At 41.4% G+C, this 19,232-nt stretch overlaps 1 protein-coding gene across 1 annotated transcript in view; it reads left to right on the top strand.

The window, feature by feature from the left end:
* Nucleotides 1-19,232, top strand: part of SLCO2A1 (solute carrier organic anion transporter family member 2A1) — a 98,231-nt gene that overhangs the window by 41,590 nt on the left and 37,409 nt on the right. The window contains exon 2 of the mRNA XM_040348748.1: nt 17,329-17,466. Within this exon, the coding sequence (XP_040204682.1) occupies nt 17,329-17,466 (138 nt within the window). The remainder of the gene's footprint in view (nt 1-17,328; nt 17,467-19,232) is intronic.

A 19,232-nucleotide genomic window follows, 5' to 3' on the forward strand; every position in this document is an offset into this window, starting at 1 on the left:
GCGATTACCGCTACCCCTTCGACCAAGCGAGGAATACACACCGATAGAAAAACGCTGCAGTACTGATAGCTCTAAAGGGAATATCTCCAAAATTAACAGGTCTCTGTTTAAAAAGGAAGAGGTAGAAATCCCAAAATATATCCTAAAATGGGAAAGAGAACTGGAAGCCCCCAGAGGAACAACGTCAGTAACAAGAATAATAAAAATGACTCACACCTCCGCAATAGACGTAAGGACTGCCGAGATGAACTTTAAATGCTTAACAGGGGCGGTACGCTACCCCGGATAAAACTAGCAAATACAGAGATGGACAGTCAGCAGACTGTTGTAGAGGATGTACAGTAAGGGGGACAATGGCGCACCTATGGTGGGACTGCCCGGCAATTAAAAATTATTGGAAAAAAATTCTGCCACTTATTAAGGCAATAACTAAAAAAGAGATAACAGAAGACCCATGGGTGGTTCTGTTCCATGGGGGGAATGACAGTATTAAAGCATATAAAAAATCTCTGACCCCCCATCTACTCAATGCAGCCAAACGTCTGATACCAAAAAAGTGGAGGGAAGCAGAAAGCCCACAAGTGTGGGAGTGGATGGAGTCTGTGGAAGATACTTACAGGAGGGAGGAGTGGAAGGACGTGGCAGATGAGGAAAACGTAGACCACAGGGGCAAATGGGCAAATTGGATCGAGTTAAAAATAACTAGGGAATATTTAGAAAACTTGAGGGAGAGATAGAAAGTCCAAGTAGCATTTGGGACAAATTAGTAAACGTGGAGTCACGAGATGGTGGGGTGGGGGGGGGTTAGGAGTCGGGGAGGGGGGTACATTGGGTTTAATTTAGGTATACTCTTAGTCTCCGGTTAGGTTGTAAAATGTATTTCACTCTGTATACAATTGATAAAATACACTTATAAAAAAAAAAAAAGAGGTAATCATATATCCGCAGATGATGCTAAAACTTCTTTGGAGACGATGGGGGACCATCTTCCATGAGAAAGTCACCAAGATAGTTATTGACTGAGCGGAAGAAAAAAAAAAAAGAAAAAAAAGAAGAAAAATTTCTGCGCAAATACAGTGCGAGATAAAAAGTTGCAACGACCACCATTTTATTCTCTAAGGTCTTTGCTAAACAAACGTATATAATGTTTTGGGGTTCCATGTAATTTTCTAGCAAATAAATGATGATTTTTACATGTAGGAGAGAAATGTCAGAATTGGCCTGGGTGCTCCAGAACACCTGAAGGTGCTCCCTGCATATTGAGCCTCTGTATGTGGCCACACTGTGTAAAAGTCTCACACATGTGGTATCGCCATACTCGGGAGTAATAGCAGAATGTGTTTTGGGGTGTAATTTGTGCTGTGAGAAATAACCTGTTAATATGAACATTTTGTGAGAAAAAAATTAAAGAAAAAAAAATATTGATTTTGCAAAGAATTGTGGGAAAAAATTACGACTTCAAAAAACTCACCATGCCTCTTTCTAAATACCTTGGAATGTCTTCTTTCCAAAAAGGGGTCATTTGGGGGGTATATGTACTTTTCTGGCATGTTAGGGTCTCAAGAAATGAGATAGGCCGTCAGTACGTCAGGTGTGATCAATTTTCAGATATTGGCACCATAGCTTGTGAACTCTATAACTTTCACAAAGACCAAATAATATACACCAATTTGTACTTATTTTTACCAAAGATATGTAGCAGTATAAATTTTGGCCAAAATGTATGAAGAAAAAATACTAATTTGCTAAATTTTATAACAGAAACAAAGAAAAATTCATTTTTTTACAGAATTTTCTGTCTTTTTTCTCTTATATTGCAAAAAATAAAAAACCCAACGGTGATTAAATACCACCAAAAGAAAGCTCTATTTGTGTGAAAAAAAAGGATGGAAATTTATTTTGGGTCCAGTGTTGTATGACTGAGTAATTGTCATTCAAAATGTGAGAGAACCGAAAGCTGAAAATTGGTCTGGTTATTAAGGGGGTTCAAGTGCCCAGTGGTCAAGTGGTTAAGCATAGTAGTAATGTTTCCTAGGTTGGCAGTTTGCCAGTATTTTTTACTTGAGTGATTTGATTTTCAGATCAAATAAATTGCTGAGATTTTTTTCATTAAGAAGCTGGTAAAACCCACTGTGTATTAACACCTACACATTTCCCTTGAAATGGAAGAGCAGGTAATTAGCCACCCTTTACCTGACAAACTTAAAAATTAAATGCGCCTCACCGCTTCATTGTATATTGTTGTCTGACAGCACAGCTTACACCCAACAAATCAGTACACTTTAAATTGCTTCAAGAAGCTGAGGCATTTTTCCCAGTTCAGTCCTACCTACTCAGGTATGACATGTTGAGGAGAAGTAATTATTATTCCTTTGCATGGCGTGGGAATGACAGAAAAGGGTTTGTAGGTCAAAAATGAGGTTATGTAGCTATGTTAGATGCAGCTGTGGTATGTACAGTAGCTGTTTTGTGATGTGAACAGTGCACAGTGCATTGTCCAGCCATATGAAAACGTTTCTGAAGTTGAAACCATTAGAGCTTCAAATGACAACTATAATTACTGACCACTGAATATACTCACAGCCAGGTATTGTGTATAGTTCACTATGTACAAAAAGCAGTAACCAATCAAAATTAATCTTTCACTGGTATCATTAGCATAAACTGATATCGGACTGGTTGATATGGGTTACTAAACTGTGTACAACCCATTAAAGGTCATCAAATGTTCCCCTCGCCTCCCTAGGTGCTTACATATGTGCCTTCAGCGCTGCCTTGTGGACCTGCCCACTGCTGCACTTCCTTTCCAGACCACATGCCTTCTCCTTTAGACAGCTGGGGGTTGTCATGAGTATGGCCCAATCATAGATAAGATAAAGCCTGGCTGTTATCATTGGTATCATTATGTGGCATTAAATTAGCATCCTTATTCTTTATGTCATAATGGGTCTCAATCATGAAATGGTAGAAATGGAGTGTGTATACAACCAAAACAATACAGAACTAGAAAAATAAAGATAAAATCTGATTATTTAGAGCAAGGCAGGCAGTCTTTATTTTTAGACATTTTTAAATATTGGTCCAAGATCTGGATGGACAGCCTGATTTAATGGAGAAGTTTGGGGTAGTGAAAAAAGCAAACAACCAGTGCCGGCCCAAGACATTGTGTTGCCTGGTACCAAGAATGAAATGCTGCCCCCCCCAAAAAAAATTACGCCCACCAAAAAGCCCCCACATCCATTATTTTATATCATGATAACTAAAGTGGACCTATCATGGCTCTATACATGTATATAGGAGTATAAAAAGGACCTGTTATGGATCTATTCATGCAATTAACCCCACAGTGGAGCGGAGAGCGGAACGGGAGGAGCGGTTGGGCGGCAATTAGCCCCACAGTGGAGTGGAGAGTGGAGCTGGCGGAATGGGATGGCGTGCAGGCAGGAAATTTGCTGCCCCCCTGAAAGTGTTGCCTGGTACAATGGTACCATCGGGTCCCATGGTAGGGCCAGCCCTGCAAACAACTATACTCACCTCCCTCACCACAGGTGGAAAAAAAGAAAATAGCTTGATTCCCCCATCAACACAGTTACAGTGTTGATGGAAGAATTCTTCCCGCATCGCTATTGTGTTCTGCCACCTGGGAGCCTTCCCTGCTGGCAGAACACAGTGATCGCATGATAAAAAAAAATATGATAGGCTGGTTGCACCTGCCCATAGATTTATCGAATCCCAGCCGGTCCCTGTTGAACTGAGTGAGATGTGGTCCATCTACTTCTGGCTTAAGCCTGAGAACCAAGCAATCATATGACTGCTGATCCCCCAGGTCTCAGTCTGCTCTGAGCAGAGAGCAGTGACTATCAGTCACTGCTCTCTGCTCTGAACCTTAAGCACTCATTGGAGCCCCAGGCTGGGGAGAGGCGGAGCCAGCAGTCACTCAGGCACTTAGGTGGATTCCAAAAGTTATGATCAGGAACCTTCGAGAGTCTGGAGTGGCTCTGTGATGTCAGCCGACAGTGGACTTTAGCCCGCTGTTGGCTGATCCTGGGTCACAGTAGAGAGCAAGTATATGCATTTCTGTGACCGAAAAGAGAGATATGGCCAAACAAGCTTTGACAATACTTCTCTTTTAAGCTTGGACTTGTGTGGCCCAGTCTCTTATAGAATTAGCTAGCGATGTAATTAGGTGAGGGAAGTAGCACCAGTGACCTTGGCCCAAAAACAACAACTGTACAAGCCAACAACTGAAGCCTCGTACACACGGTCAGTTTTCCCGACGAGAAAACTGTGGAGAACTTTTGGCCGGGAATCCCAGTCGTGTGTATGCTCTTTGCAGTTTTTCCGACGGGAAAACTGCCCAAAATCCGCCGGACAAAAAAAGAGAACACCAGGGAATCTGGCGGACTTTTGCCCGGCGTTTTTTGGCAGTTTTCCTATGGGAAAAACTGCGATGGAGCATACACACGGCCGGGATTTCCGGCCAAAGCTCCATCGCAGTTTTCCTGTTGGGAAAATCGGCCGTGTGTAGGGGAAAGACTGAACCAAGCAGGTTCTCGACTCTCCCCTCTGGATTTTCAACGGGAACTTTTCCAGTCGGAAATCCCATACGTGTGTACGAGGCATAAGAGAAGGAAGGATGATTTCATATCTTCTGAACAATAAACAGCATTTTTTTACCACCTCCTGGATTTTTTTACCCCACAGATCTTGTCCAATTGAAGCCCAGTGGAGGGCAGATTTCACAATTTGTAAATTGTTGTTGTTTGGCGCTGCCTTCTCTAACTGTGCTGCCCACAAGTGCTCTATAAAAATGACAATTCTGGTTGATAAATTCCTCAGCATTTCTCAACCTTTTTACCCCAGAGGAACCCTTGAAATAGTTTCCAGGTCTTGGGGAACCCCTACTAAAACCAATTAATTAGGGGTCAGTGGAAAAAATGCCCCTTTCATTGGTGGACAGGAGGAATATTGCCCCCAGATAGTGGTGGTCAGAATACCATCCTTACAGACAGTTGAAAATATTAATTGTATCTTGCATTGGCTCTACCAAGTGGTGTTGGTTACAGAACTATGCAGGCACAATTGACTGTGAATCAGGCACAGCTCAAGGAGTCTCAAGCAACCTGTGGAGGAGCCCTAGCTAAAAATGGCTGAATTAGGTCCTTATTTATACTGTCTTGTTATATATAGCATGCAGAAAGAGCATGATACAATAATAATGGATGTACAGTAACTGTTCTGAGGTATTGTGTTACAAATTCTGTGGCAAAGGCACAAACCTTCTGGGTACATCTAGATTTGCTTTCTGCACAACTTCACATTGTTTTCTGTGAACAATCAAGCAGAATCTTTAGAAGTATAATCAGCAGTAGTCCAGCAATCTGAATAGCTCCCAGAAGGTGACACAGAAATTAATGTGTTTTTCACTGTCAAACTGTTTACACAGTATAACACCAGACACCTGATATACTGTATGACTTATTAGGTGAGGCCCTTTCAGAACATTCTACAAAATATCAGGAAATCAACAACTTTTATGGCACTACATTCTTTTTCACACTTTTCTTAACGCTAAAGTGAAGTATTACTTTTTTATTTGTTATGCAGTCTAGCGTAAAGAAAATGGCATTACCCCCTGTTCCTTGGGCAGCACACGAGGCGGATCCGCTGCCACGGAGTCTGCCAGCTCAGCGGGAGATCTCTCCGTTGATCTCCGCTGAGCCGGCGGATGACAGGTCCCTCTCTGCTCACTGAGCAGGGAGGGGCTTGTCGAGCTCCGCTGCTTGCAATGGAGAGATTGGACAAAAACAGACAGCATGTCCATTTCAGCAGATCTCACCCGATCCACCAGGATGGGTGGCAAACGTATTGCCATATGTCTGATTTTAGCAGATCGGACCGAATCTGATGTCAGCGTACATGGTCACAGCTGACATCCGTTGCTTCATAGACTTACATGGAGTGCCTGTTCAAGTCCGCCGAAAAAAATGACAGGCGGACCTGAGTGGTGCGCCTGTGTGAAAGGGGCCTTAGGGGCATGTTGGACCTCTCTGTGTAAGAGCCCTGTCAAGCTCTCTAGTGTGCTGCTGATACAGGGAAAAACTTGTAGTATTACGCACTCATGAATAAGAGTGTAATTATAACACAGGGATTTTCTATTAAAGATATACCATGGGTAGGGAGTTTGTGCTCACACCAGTGTTGCTTTGCTTATTATGGCTGTAGTGGAGTAATCTAAAGAAATGGTCTGCAAACTGCAGCCCAGGGGCCGGATGCGGCCCCTTGCTTGCCTTTATACGGCCCTTATTCCTGCCACTGATTCGATACACGATTCTGCCAACTCACACCAACAATGGGGCACCTTTTCTCCCACTGACACCAACAATGGGGAACTCTTCCTCCCAATGATACCAAAATTGGGGCACCTATTCTCCCACTGACAACAATGGGGCACTATTGCTCCCAATGATACCAATGATGGAGCACTATTCCTCCTCATAATACAAATGTGGTGTTGTTTTCTCTCACTAATGCCAGGAAAGATGTCTCTCCCACTGGCCACAATCTGGCCCCCTAATGACTGAAATACAATAAACTGCCCCTTTATTTAAAAAGTTTGGAGACCCCTGGTCTAAAGGGCTATACCCTTCTCTTTTTTCTTTTCTATTATTTGTAGCAGTATTAGTCTTATTTTGTAAAATGAAAATTAAAGATTTTGGGTATAAATTGCATACCTATTAGTCCAGTAAAACTGCTGATACATCTGTTCAGTACAAGTAGGGCAAAATCAAATATTGTCATTTTAGTTCCTCTACAGATTGAATGTTGACCATTCATAAAAAATTGAGTGGTTCAGGAATATACCTTATTATGGCCATTAGATGGAGCTGAGGATCATAGGAAATATATATTATTTCTTATGACCTTCATCTTCATTTAGTGGCCATAATGCATAACATTTGACCAGTTGAGGAAATAACATGGGAATATTTTGTCCCATCTGCACAGAATGAATGTACCACTGTTTGGCTGGACAAATAGCTATGAAAATTGCGTAGAAATACACCTCATAGTGAACATTAAAAACATGTTATATCCTTTTATGTACAACCTACAACTTAATTTTCTGCGCCAAGATCTACTATGTCAAACCATTTAGGATGGCTACTTACAATTGCTAGATTTTTTTTAAATATTTTTAAATATAAGGCATGAAAAGGGAGAAAAGTATAATACAGAAATAGATGTCTAAAAAAAGAGACACTTGAGAACTAAATCATTCTAGCAATATAAATAGCTATTATTAAAATATACTTCCTATGGTTTTCTTACTAAATGTCTGGTTTGTTTTGCTTGAGCTGTGGTTTCTCTCCCGTTGCCTGAAATCACCCGCAGAATACATCCGTGTCCTGTGAAATCGAAACCCCCCTGATGTTTCAGGGGAGACTTTTTCTTTCCTGACTCATTTCCTCCTGTACTAGAATGTCTCAGGAACTTTCTGACCACCTTACGCCACACACTAGTGCGTAGGTACTCAGGACGGAGAACAGTAACCTATAAAAAAACAGAGTAAAGCTGGCCATATGCATTCCCGATAAACCAACTCAAATTCACTCACTCACCGCCCTGCCCCGTTTAACAAAAGCTGATCATTCAATTGACTTTGTTGAACGAATCTGTTGGGAAATTTTCACCTAAACAGCAGGTGCATTCAATCAGATGCAGTTGCTCTTTGGGTGTCAGAGTAAAACAGCCCTGCCGGGGGAATTTATCCACGCTATGTAGTATGAACAGAGCTGGGTACAGGTGGAAAAAAAATTTGCTCTGTGTTTGTCGCTCCCTGTTCAAGAAGAGTCCATCAGTATATTGACTTTTGTCAAACGGCCACACTGGAAATCTTTCATTCCATCAGCGGCTGTACCCCCTGATCATTGTATTCTGACAGAGAAGGAGTCTCACTGTCAGAATACAATGACATCTACCTTGCATGTGTGGATGGAGGAATCCATTTGTTTTTATTTTTTATTTGTTTTCAGCCCACTAGCTGAACAAAGAAAAAAATATATAAACTATGCATATGTACCTAGCTATAGATTTTCATTCAGCCTCAGGCTTAACAAAATAAGTCTAACAGCATATGGCTAAACAAAAAACATTTCCCAACTTGTGATATTAAATGTTGAATAAAAGTGGTCAATTCAAATGAAAAAACATGGTTCACACATAAATATTATAAATAGTAATTAATAACCTTTTTCAGTTAGGATTCCATTGGTGTGTTGCTGTGCCTTTCATTCTAAAGTTACAAAGCCATCCACAACTCTGGGCCAGATTCACGTAGAATCGCGGCGGCGTAACGTATCGTAGATATCGTAGATACGTTACACCGCCGCAAGTTTTCATCGCAAGTGCCTGATTCTCAAAGCACTTGCGGGAAAACTTACGCCGGCGTAAGCCTGCGTAATTCAAAGGGGCGTGTGCCATTTAAATTAGGCGCGCTCCCGCGCCGGACCTACTGCGAATGCTCCGTTTTGAAATTCCCGCCGTGCTTTGCGCGAAGTGATGTCATTTTTTCGAGCGGCGACGTGCGTAGCGTACTTTCGTATTCCCGGACGTCTTACGCAAGACGTGGGAACGACGGCCATACTTTAAACAGCCCATACGTGGGCTGTGTAAAGTTAGGGCACCTAAAACGACGACTAACTTTGCGACGGGAAACTAGACTACCAACGACTTAATGAACGCAAAAATCCGTTGTGGATCGCCGTAAGTACTAATTTGCATACCCGACGCTGGTTTACGACGCAAACTCCCCCCAGCGGCGGCCGAGGTATTGCATCCTAGGATCCGACAGTGTAATTTAATTACACCTGTCGGATCTTAGGGCAAAATATGCGTAACTGATTCTATGAATCAGTCGCATAGTTAGGAAGACCCTAAAACAGAGATACGACGGCGTATCAGGAGATACGCCGTCGTATCTCTTTTGTGAATCTGGCCCTATGTCCCCAGCTTCATCACCAGCCTAGTCTCGAAATACCAACCTAATCATACTCTTTGTTCCTCCCAAGACCTCCTGCTCTCAAGCTCCATCATCACTTCCTCCCATATTCTCCTCCAGGACTTCTCCCGAGCCTCTCCCATCCTCTGGAATACCCTACCCCAAATCTATCTGCTTTTAGGCGATCCCTGAAAACTTTTCACTTTGGAGAAGCCTACCCTGCCTCCTCCTAACAACTGTTCTTTTATTTTGTTCATCAGCTCATCCCCCTCAGTTATTACCCTTTGTATCACTTGACCCTCCCTCCTAGATTGTTAGGCCTCGTACACACAATTGGAATTTCCGATAGAAAAAGCCAGATGGATTTTTTTCATCGGATATTCCAACCGTGTGTATGCCCCATCAGACTTATTCCGTTGGAAATTCCGACGGAGTTAGAAACATGTTAGATGTTAGAACATGTTCTCTTTTTTTCAGCCGAAAAAAAATTCTACCGGAAATTCCGTTTGTCTGTATGGAATTCCGACGGAGAACAAAACACGCATTGCTCAGAAACAATTTAACGCATGCTCGGAAGCAATGAACTTAATTTTTCTAGGCTTATCGTAGTGTTGTACGTCACTGCGTTTTTGATGGTTGGAATTTGGTGTGACAGTGTGTATGAGTGAGTGAGTGAATGACTTGTATAGCGCTACACATGCAAACTGAATCGCCTCTAGGCGCTTTTTCCAGCCAGTGTCTGCTTGGCCGGTGCGGTCATTTTACCCCGTAGGATCTCGACACGTTTGGGACACACAGTCATACACATAGATATACATATATATATATACAGGGCCAATTTGGACAAGATCCAATTTACCTACCAGCATGTCTTTGGAGGATGCAAGAGAGCTTGAACAGAATTCCATTGGAAAAACATGCCAGAGTTTATTCCGACTGAAACTCTGATTGTGTGTACAGGGCATAAGCTCTAATGAGCAGGGCCCTCTGATTCCTTCTGTATTGCATTGTATTGTAATTGTACTGTCTACCCTACTGTTTTAAAGCGCTGCACATACTGTCAGGCGCCATATAAATCCTGTATAATATTAATAATAAAGGGCACCCCAATGAATCTCCAAAATGCATGTGCACTGCAACACAACACATGGTATCCTGTGCATTTCACTGAAAGAAAATTCAGCCTGCTCTGTTTTCACGTGTGTTGGGTGCATTTCAGCTCTTTCATTTTGAATTGGCTGTTTACCACACCATAAGGCAATGCATGTCAATGCGTGCATTGCAGTGCATAGCCAATATTTTTTCACTATTGATAGAGTGTTTCTGCCAGGCTTCTATTCCTGTCTGTGCCTACATCATGGATACTTCCAACACTTCCTGTGCCTGAGACACCAGCACAATAAATTGGGGGGAGTAGTTCTTACCAAGACAGGAAGGCAGAGACTGCAATATATACAGTGCCAGATGTAAACCTTCCTCATTCTATTAAATATGTATTTTTGTCTGTGTCTCCATTAGAGGTCTCAGCCCTTCCCAACTCATTGCAAAACAAATGAAAACATGTTGCCTGTAATTGGCCTTTAAATAAGCCTCCAGTCTTTTACAATGCTATTAAAAGCATGACATGTAAATATATAAAAGTCCCCTGAGGTTATTTGATAGGGAATAAATTGGGAGTTCTGATAGAGACATTTTCTTACATATTGTACTGCTGATTTGCCCAGATTTAAAAAAATCACTATAGCTGGGACCTCTCCGGCTTTCACCTGGAGACTCTGACTAATTGGTTTGATTACTGAATCTCAAAGCTGCCATTAGTGTTACTATTCCTGTTAGCCATTGGCAGGAGCCGTAAACTGGTGCTGGTGTGAAGGAGAGACCACCTGGGCTCCTTTACAGGAAATACAGTAATCAGTTTGATTACTGGAACTCGGAGCCATCCGTAGTGTCAGTATTCCTGTTGTCAAGAGGCCGGAGCCACAAACTGGCCCTGGTGAGAAGGAAAGACTACCGGGCTCCTATCATTATTGGCCATGTATTGTCACAATTGCCTATTTGCTGCCCACATTGCTGAATTCTGCCGAGAAACCCGGTCGTGTGTACGGGGCCTAAGTATTCCTGTCATCAAGAGACCGGAGCCACAAACTGGCTCTGGTGAGAAGGAGAGAGCCGGGAGGAAGGGTGTGCTCGGCTTTCTCCTCCAGCTCTCCCTTTTGGCCACGGAGGATACATGTTGCATGTTATTAGATGCCTGCAATAAGGGGAAGGGTTGATAATAGGCATACTGGGTTCCTGTCACTGCTATCGTCATTGCTGTGCTATTGAAAGAATTGCTTATTTGTTGCCCATATATTGTAAAGATTGTCAATTTGTTGATCATATATTGTCAGGTTTGCTACTTTTTGCCTACATAAGCCAGCTTTGTTCACTAAAGAACCATATACCGTAAAAACAGAGGCTGCTTGTACTATGTCTGATTTGACTAAAGATGGCTAATACCATGGAACAATATGCAATATGCTGCATATAACTTCCTATCAAATGCAAATGTGCTGTAAAGTTTATTGACTTCCATGAAAACATTTACATGCATAATGGCAGATGGTAATAAAAGTTTTCTTTTATCCAAGAAAATGTTTTTTTGAAGAGACATAGATACACAAACAATGTATATTAATATATTTTGTAGCAGGAATGTAATGTAGTGGTATTAAAAGTTTACTGTTTTTTTTTTTAACTATAGCTATATAACCAAATTCTAGTTTTTTGGGTTTTCTTTTGGCTAGAATGGAAAAAGTTAGACCTCAGTCATGTTTTTATTTCTGTATGTTAAGGACACATCCCCTTACTATCTGTCCTGGAGACCACAAAACAACTTGAGTAGAACTACAATAGGGATAACATGCGATTAAAACCAGGCAGATGTTGTTATTTTTCCCAGTCCAGCCTTCTACTGTCACCTTTGGAGACATTCTGCTCCCTTCCTGTCCTGGTAACCACATGGGAAGTGAAAGAAAATCTTCCCAAAAGGCAACCTAAAAATAGCAAACAGATGTTCTAACCTCCCCCCCAAAAAAGGTTTTGTCTTGAGTTTTAAAATGGTATTAAAGGTTTGGCTTTAATCATACTTACCTGCTATGTGCAATGGTTTTGCACAGAGCAGCCCCAATCCTCTTCTGGTGTCCCTCGCTGGCACTATTGGCTCCTCCCCCTTGACCAGTGCACTGACATAGCAAGCCGCTTGCTATAGGGCACTGGTGTGTGCTCGCTCCTGAGCCCTGCTCTACGCGTCCATAAGACTCATAGAGCTCTGGCTTAGCCCTGCCCCCCCACTCTCTCCTCAATGCCTCACTGGCTGTAATTGACAGCAATGGGAGTCAATGGTCTTCTGCTGCTGTCTCAGCCAATGAGGAGAGGGAGTCCCTGGACAGCCGAGGCTCTAATGCACATAGCTGGATCTAAAGGGGGCTCAGGTGAGTATTGGGAGGGGAGGGGGAGCTGCACGCAGAAGTTTTTTTTTTTTACCTTCATGCATAAAATGCATTTACAACCACTTTAAAGTGAAATGAACAAACTATTAAGCAGGCTTTAAAATGGATTAGCTCTAAATGCAATGCAGCTGAAACACAATTTCTATTGATTTAGAATTACTTTTAACCTTAAAGGGGTTGTAAAGGTAAAACAAATATTTCCCTAAATAGCTTCCTTTACCTTAATGCAGTCCTCCTTCACTTACCTCATGCTTCCATTTTGCTTTTAAATGTCCTTATTTCTTCTGAGAAATCCTCACTTCCTGTTCTTCTGTCTGTAACTCCACACAGTAATGCAAGGCTTTCTCCCTGGTGTGGAGAAAGCCTCTTGAGGGGGCAAACAGGAGTGTCAGGACGCCCACTAACACACAGCTCCTTTCTCTATCTGCAAAGTAGATAGCGTCCTGACCCTCCTGCTCGCCCCCTCCCCCCTCAAGAGGCTTTCTCCACACCAGGGAGAAAGTGTCGCATTACTGTGTGGAGTTACAGACAGAAGAACAGGAAGTGAGGATTTCTCAGAAGTAATAAGGACATTTAAAAGCAAAATGGAAGGATGAGGTAAGTGAAGGAGGACTGAACTAAGGTAAAGGAAGCTATTCAGGGAAAAAATTGTTTACCTTTACAACCCCTTTAAAGCCTTTTCTAATAAAACATGGATGCTTCATTGGTAATTTTTACTATTCTACAGATACTGATTGCCGGACTCATGATGATCCTTTGGTTTTAATACTCTGAGTTAGTAATCCAGAACAAGTGTGCAGATAAGGACTTAACTCTCAGGCCTCTTACACACGTCCGAGGAACTCGACGGGCAAAACTCATCGTTTTGCTCGTCGAGTTCTGTGTGAAGCTGCCGAGGATCTCAGCGAGCCAACTTTCCTCATAGAACAACGAGGAAATAGAGAACATGTTCTCTATTTGGCTCGACGAGGAACTCGTCGGCTTCCTCGGCCAAAAGTGTACACACGCCGGGTTTCTCGGCAGAATTCAGCTCCGACCGAGTTTCTGGTGTGAGGCCCCGTGTGTACCGGGCCTCACACAAAGCCTAGCTCCAAGTGTAAGCAAACTTTAAATAGTTTTTTGACCATGCTGGTCCAAACAAACTATTTCCTTCACTAACACACACAGCAGTTGTGTTCACTGTATGAAATGTATGTAGCACCACCTACATACAGTATACAGCACTGTGCCCCAGCAGAGATACAGGGACACTCCCAGAACAAAATTTAGCAGAGCTGACTGCTGCTCAGTAATTTACAGAAAGCCTTGTATTTTCTGAATGAATACAAGCTTTTTCTGATTGGCTGAGGTGGAGAATGTGCCATCATCCATCCATCTCTCCAAGCTGGTCCAAACAAACTAATTAAATTTTGCTAAAACTTGGAGTTAGGCTTTAATCTTGCTTTCCAGATATTCATACAACTCCTTTAATTCTGGTTTATAATCAATATTTTATGTAGTTTTTTATAGTATGTTGGTATTATGTAATTATTATTTGGGGTAATGTTAGAGAACGCGGTATATTAGTTGCATTTGGTAGTTTGATTTTCATTTTTTTTTTAAATCTGTGTTATTTATTCTATGTTGTATTTTAATTGTATGGATAGTTTATTAGAGTGTAGTTTTATTTATTTTTATTTGGTGCTAATGGCTGTTATTGGTAATTTTATTGTGTCTTTATATCTTGTTCTATTCATTGTTGTGAGCTTGTGTTGTCTTTGTTGAGTGTGGCTGTGTCGCAACAATTTCCCTTTGGGATTAATAAAGTATTCTGTATTTTGGATTCTATTTTGCAGCACAAATAAAGTATATTGTAAAAATACATGTCCATTGGTAAGTGAAGGTGGGAGAAAAGGCAGGGCAGCACAAGATGTCATTTTGAGAGAAGGTTTGCTTTAAGATAACAGTGTTAAGTTGATGCCAGTCTCTATAACAGTGTTAAGTTGGTGCCAGAGTCTCTATAACATTGTTATATTGGTGCCAGGGTCTCTGTAACAGTGTTATGCTGGTGCCAGGGTCTCTATTACAGTGTTAAGTTGGTATCAGGGTCTCTATACAGTGTTATGTTGGTGCCAGAGTCTATATAACAGTGTTATGTTGGTGCCAGGGTCTCTATAACAGTGTTAAGTTGGTACCAGGGTCTCTATAACAGTGTTATGCTGGTTTTGGGGTCTTTATAACAGTGTTAAGTTGGTGCTAGGGTCTCTATAACAGTGTTATGCTGGTGCCAGGGTCTTTATAACAGTGTTAAGTTGGTGTCAGGGTCTCTATAACAGTGTTATGTTGGTGCCAGGGTCTCTATAACAATGTTACGTTGGTACCAGGGTCTATATAACAGTGTTAAGTTGGTGCCAGGGTCTCTATAACAGTGTTAAGTTGGTGCCAGGGTCTCTATAACAATGTTAAGTTGGTACCAGGGTCTACATAACAGTGTTAAGTTGGTGCCAGGGTCTCTATAACAATGTTAAGTTGGTACCAGGGTCTATATAACAGTGTTAAGTTGGTGCTAGGGTCTCTATAACAGTGTTATGTTGGTGTCAGTGTCTCTGTAATGCTGCGTACACACAATCTGAATTTCCGACAACAAATGTTCAATGTGAGCTTTCGGTCGGATATTCCGACCATGTGTATGCACCATCGGACATTTGCAATTCAGATGCACAAAAATCCTATGCATGCTCGGAATCATTGAACTTAATTTTCCCGGCTCGTCATAGTGTTGTACGTCATCACGTTCTTGACCTTCGGAATTTCCGACAACATTTGTGTGACCGTTTGTATGCAACACAAGTTTGAGCCAACATTTCCTTTCGGAAAATAATCCACGGTTTTGTTGTCGGAATGTCCGATCGTGTGTACGTGGCATTAGAGTGTTAAAGTGGTTGTAAACCCTGTTATACCACTTGTATCTACAGGTACGCCTATAATAAGGCTTACCTGTAGGTACTGTAAATATCTCCTAAACCTGTTTAGGAGATATTTACCTTATACACTTGTGCCAACGTCATTGGCGCATGCACACTGAAGAAACTGGTCACTTGTGCCATTTCTTCAGCAGCCATGCTTTGACCGGCAGGAGCACCATCATCGCGGCTCTGACCAATCACAGTGCTGGAGCCTGCGAACCTTGAAATAACTCCAGGAGATATGTCACAGCGGTGTGTGTGGACTACTGCAACAGCTTTGATCTAAGGTAAGTATTTAATAATGAGCTAGTATGCAATGCATACTAGCTCATTATGCCTTTGTCTTACAGGGTTTTTTTTTTTCGGGTTTACAACCACTTTAAGTTGGTGACAGGGTCTCTATAACAGTGTTTCCTTTTAACCAAAATTCATTTTACGGCAACCTGATATTACCCTAAAAATGATTAATCTAACCTCAGGACTAGAACAGGAATACATTTCTGAATGGTAAACTGCAGTAAATCCATAGCTTTAAGCAGAGTTTTTCTTCTCTGGAAGACAAGCTTACACATATTAGTATTTAGTGTATTGTACAACCCAGTTTATATAGGATAGTCATACTTCCTTATCAACTCTTTATTTAATGTGGGCCTTTGTGGTTGGTGAGTAATCGAGTAGACCACAATTACAGACCGAGACTACAAGGAAGGTACAGGCAGGGAACTTTGATACCACACTATACGTCACAATTGGTTACTAAAGGTCTGCAGGATAATATTTAAAGATCAATCAGCCCTAGGCACACATGACTGATAACGCTATTTCTCCTCCGCCTTTTTTTACTCACAACATTATGCAAATATTAAAGCTAAATATAAAACAGATTGCACTATAGAAGATTGTATTTGTTCTATATGCTGAGCTATTACTGTTGTATACAGTCCACTAATCAAGAGTCTGATGCCGCGTACACACAGTCATTTTTTATCTTGGGGAAAAAAACGTTGTTTTTTCTCATGAAAAAAAAACGACGTTTTTCAAACTTCATTTTAAAAAGCGTCGTTGCCTACACACCATAATTTTTTCAAAATGCTCTAGCAAAGCGTGGTTACGTACAACGCAACCACGACTAGGACGGCACTCTGTTCCATTCAAGCTCGCGTCATAACTTGCATAACTGTTGTTTTAAACGTCGTTTTAGCCCACACACGATCATTTTTTATGACACAAAAAAACAACATTTTGAAAAACGACATAAAAAATTGAAGCATGTTCGAATTTTTTTTTGGTCGTTTTTTAGAAGACAAAAAACTACGTAAAGCCCACACACGCTCATTTTAAATGACGTTTTTTAAAACGTCGTTTTATTTCATCACAAAAAACGACCATGTGTACGCGGCATGAGTGTAATGTGAATTACAAATCTTCCATTCTTCCAAATAGCCCCTTCAACCCCCTCTTGCCTTAGATCTGCTGCTAAATTGACTTGTACAAAAGTGATTAAACAAAGCAAATGGAAGAAGTAAAAGACAAACTGTACAGTCAACACCTCTTATTTGGTTCTTTGTGGTTTGTTAAATATGAATATGAAAGTATTTTGTTATTTCTGTTTGATAAATAAAAAAAAAACCTGTTGGTCTTGCCAGAAAATTTTGTGAACTGATGATTTCCTGTGCTCTTTGCCTGTGCCGACTGTTATCAATTACATACGTTTTGGACAATAGGAGAGGGATGCGGTTCCGTAGACATAGATAAATCAAAATGATACATTTATTGTTATTCAGTTGTGAGTCTCACAATAGTCTTGTATTATAAGCACACAGTTGGCGCTATAAGTGAGCACAATATTACAATGGAGAGCTAACTGATAATCTCTGTTTTTACCTCTCAGGTATTTGTACTTTGCCATGCACTCCTCCAGCTCTCTCAGCTCCTGTACAGTGCATACTTCAAGAGCAGCCTAACTACAATTGAAAAGAGGTTTGGTCTTTCAAGTTCCTCTTCAGGTCTCCTATCCAGTATCCATGAAGTAAGTAGAACATTTTGACCCTGTGGCATTTTTTTCTATAAAAATTGAACGAAAGAACAAGTGAAGGGACTCCCCAAAGCTACCAGTCAGACGTGAGCTTTCATTAACTAATGTGCACCAAGAAAATTATAGCTTGAATCCAAATGCATTTTTAGGACACCATTGCCTTTTTTCTCTCAGTAAACATCATCAGTAGATGGGACTGTACTTACTATAAGGTCCAAAGGGATTTGTATATCAGGTATGCAGGAAAGAATGAGTAGCACAAAACATAATTTTGTGTGTACATCTGCTTTTATATTTGCCTTGCATGGCCTTCTTCTGAGTAACTTCAGTTGAGAGTGGAAGTGTAGGAGACTCTCAGTAACGTACATAATAGGTAGCCATCTCCTCTTTTCTGTAAAGAGACCCTGATGGAAGATCATTCATTTAAACAACTTCCCATAAAATTGTATGTGCCTTTACTGTATTTTATATTTAATTTATATTTGTTATTTACCTTTAAAAGCCTCCCCTGAGTAGACATCTAAATAGTCTTAGACTGCCGTTGGGCACCGCTATTTTGGATGTAAGGTCAACAGCCTTAGCACACTCAAGTTGCACTCTAAAGTATTCCCCCTTGCTGCTCCCTAAGAAGCCACATAAAATATTATGTAAGGAGGTTAAAAAAGGGTAGGAGTAAGTGGGTCAGCACAGAGAATGTTTAGACACTTCCAGAAGAGGAGAAGGCTATTACATAGCAGGAGGGAGGGGGGATGTGACTTTGCTAAGGAATCCCTGGGAATTACAGACCAGTTAGCCTAACATCAATAGTATGCAAGCTCTTGGAGGGGATCATAAGGGATTATATACAAGATTTTAGTAGTGAAAACGGTATCATTAGCAGTAATCAGTATGGATTCATGAAGAATCGTTCTTGTAAAACCAATCTATTAACCCTCTATGAGGAGGTGAGTTGCCATCTAGATAAAGGAAGGTCCGTAGACATGGTATATCTGGATTTTGCAAAGGTATTTGATACAGTTCCCCATAAACGCTTACTGTACAAACTAAGGTTCGTCGGCATGTACCATAGGGGGTGAGTACATGGATTGAAAACTGGCTACAGGGGCGAGTTCAGAGGGTAGTGATAAATAGGGAGTACTCAGAATGGTCCGGTGTAGAAAGCGGGGTCCTCCAGGGTTCTGTCCTGGGACCAATCCTATTTACTTTATTCATAAACGATCTAGAGGATGGGATAAACAGCTCAATCTCAGTATTTGTGGACGATACAAAGCTAAGCAGGGCAAACATTTCTCTGCAGGATGTGGAAACCTTACAAGAAGATTTGAACAAATTAATGCAGTGGGCAAACTACATGGCAAATGAGGTTTAATGTAGAAAAATTTAAAATAATGCATTTGGGTGGCAAAAATATGAATGCAATCTACTCACTAGGGGAGGAACCTCTGGGGGAATTTAGGATGGAGAAAGACCTGAGGGTCCGAGTAGATGATAGGCTCAGCGGTGGCATGCAATGCCAAGCTGCTGCAAGCAAAGCAAACAGAATATTGCCATGCATTAAAAAGGGGATTAACTCCAGAGATAAAATGATAATTCTCGCTCTCTACAAGACTCTGGAACGGCCGCACCTGGAGTATGCTGTCAAGTCCTGGGCACCAGTCCTCAGGAAGGATATGCTGAAACTGGAGTGAGTACAAAGAAGGGCAACAAAGCTAATAAAGGGTCTGGAGGATATTAGTTATGAGGAAATGTTGCGAGCACTG

The sequence above is a fragment of the Rana temporaria genome, chromosome 4 (genome assembly GCF_905171775.1).
Source record: "Rana temporaria chromosome 4, aRanTem1.1, whole genome shotgun sequence".
Lineage (NCBI taxonomy): Eukaryota > Metazoa > Chordata > Amphibia > Anura > Ranidae > Rana > Rana temporaria.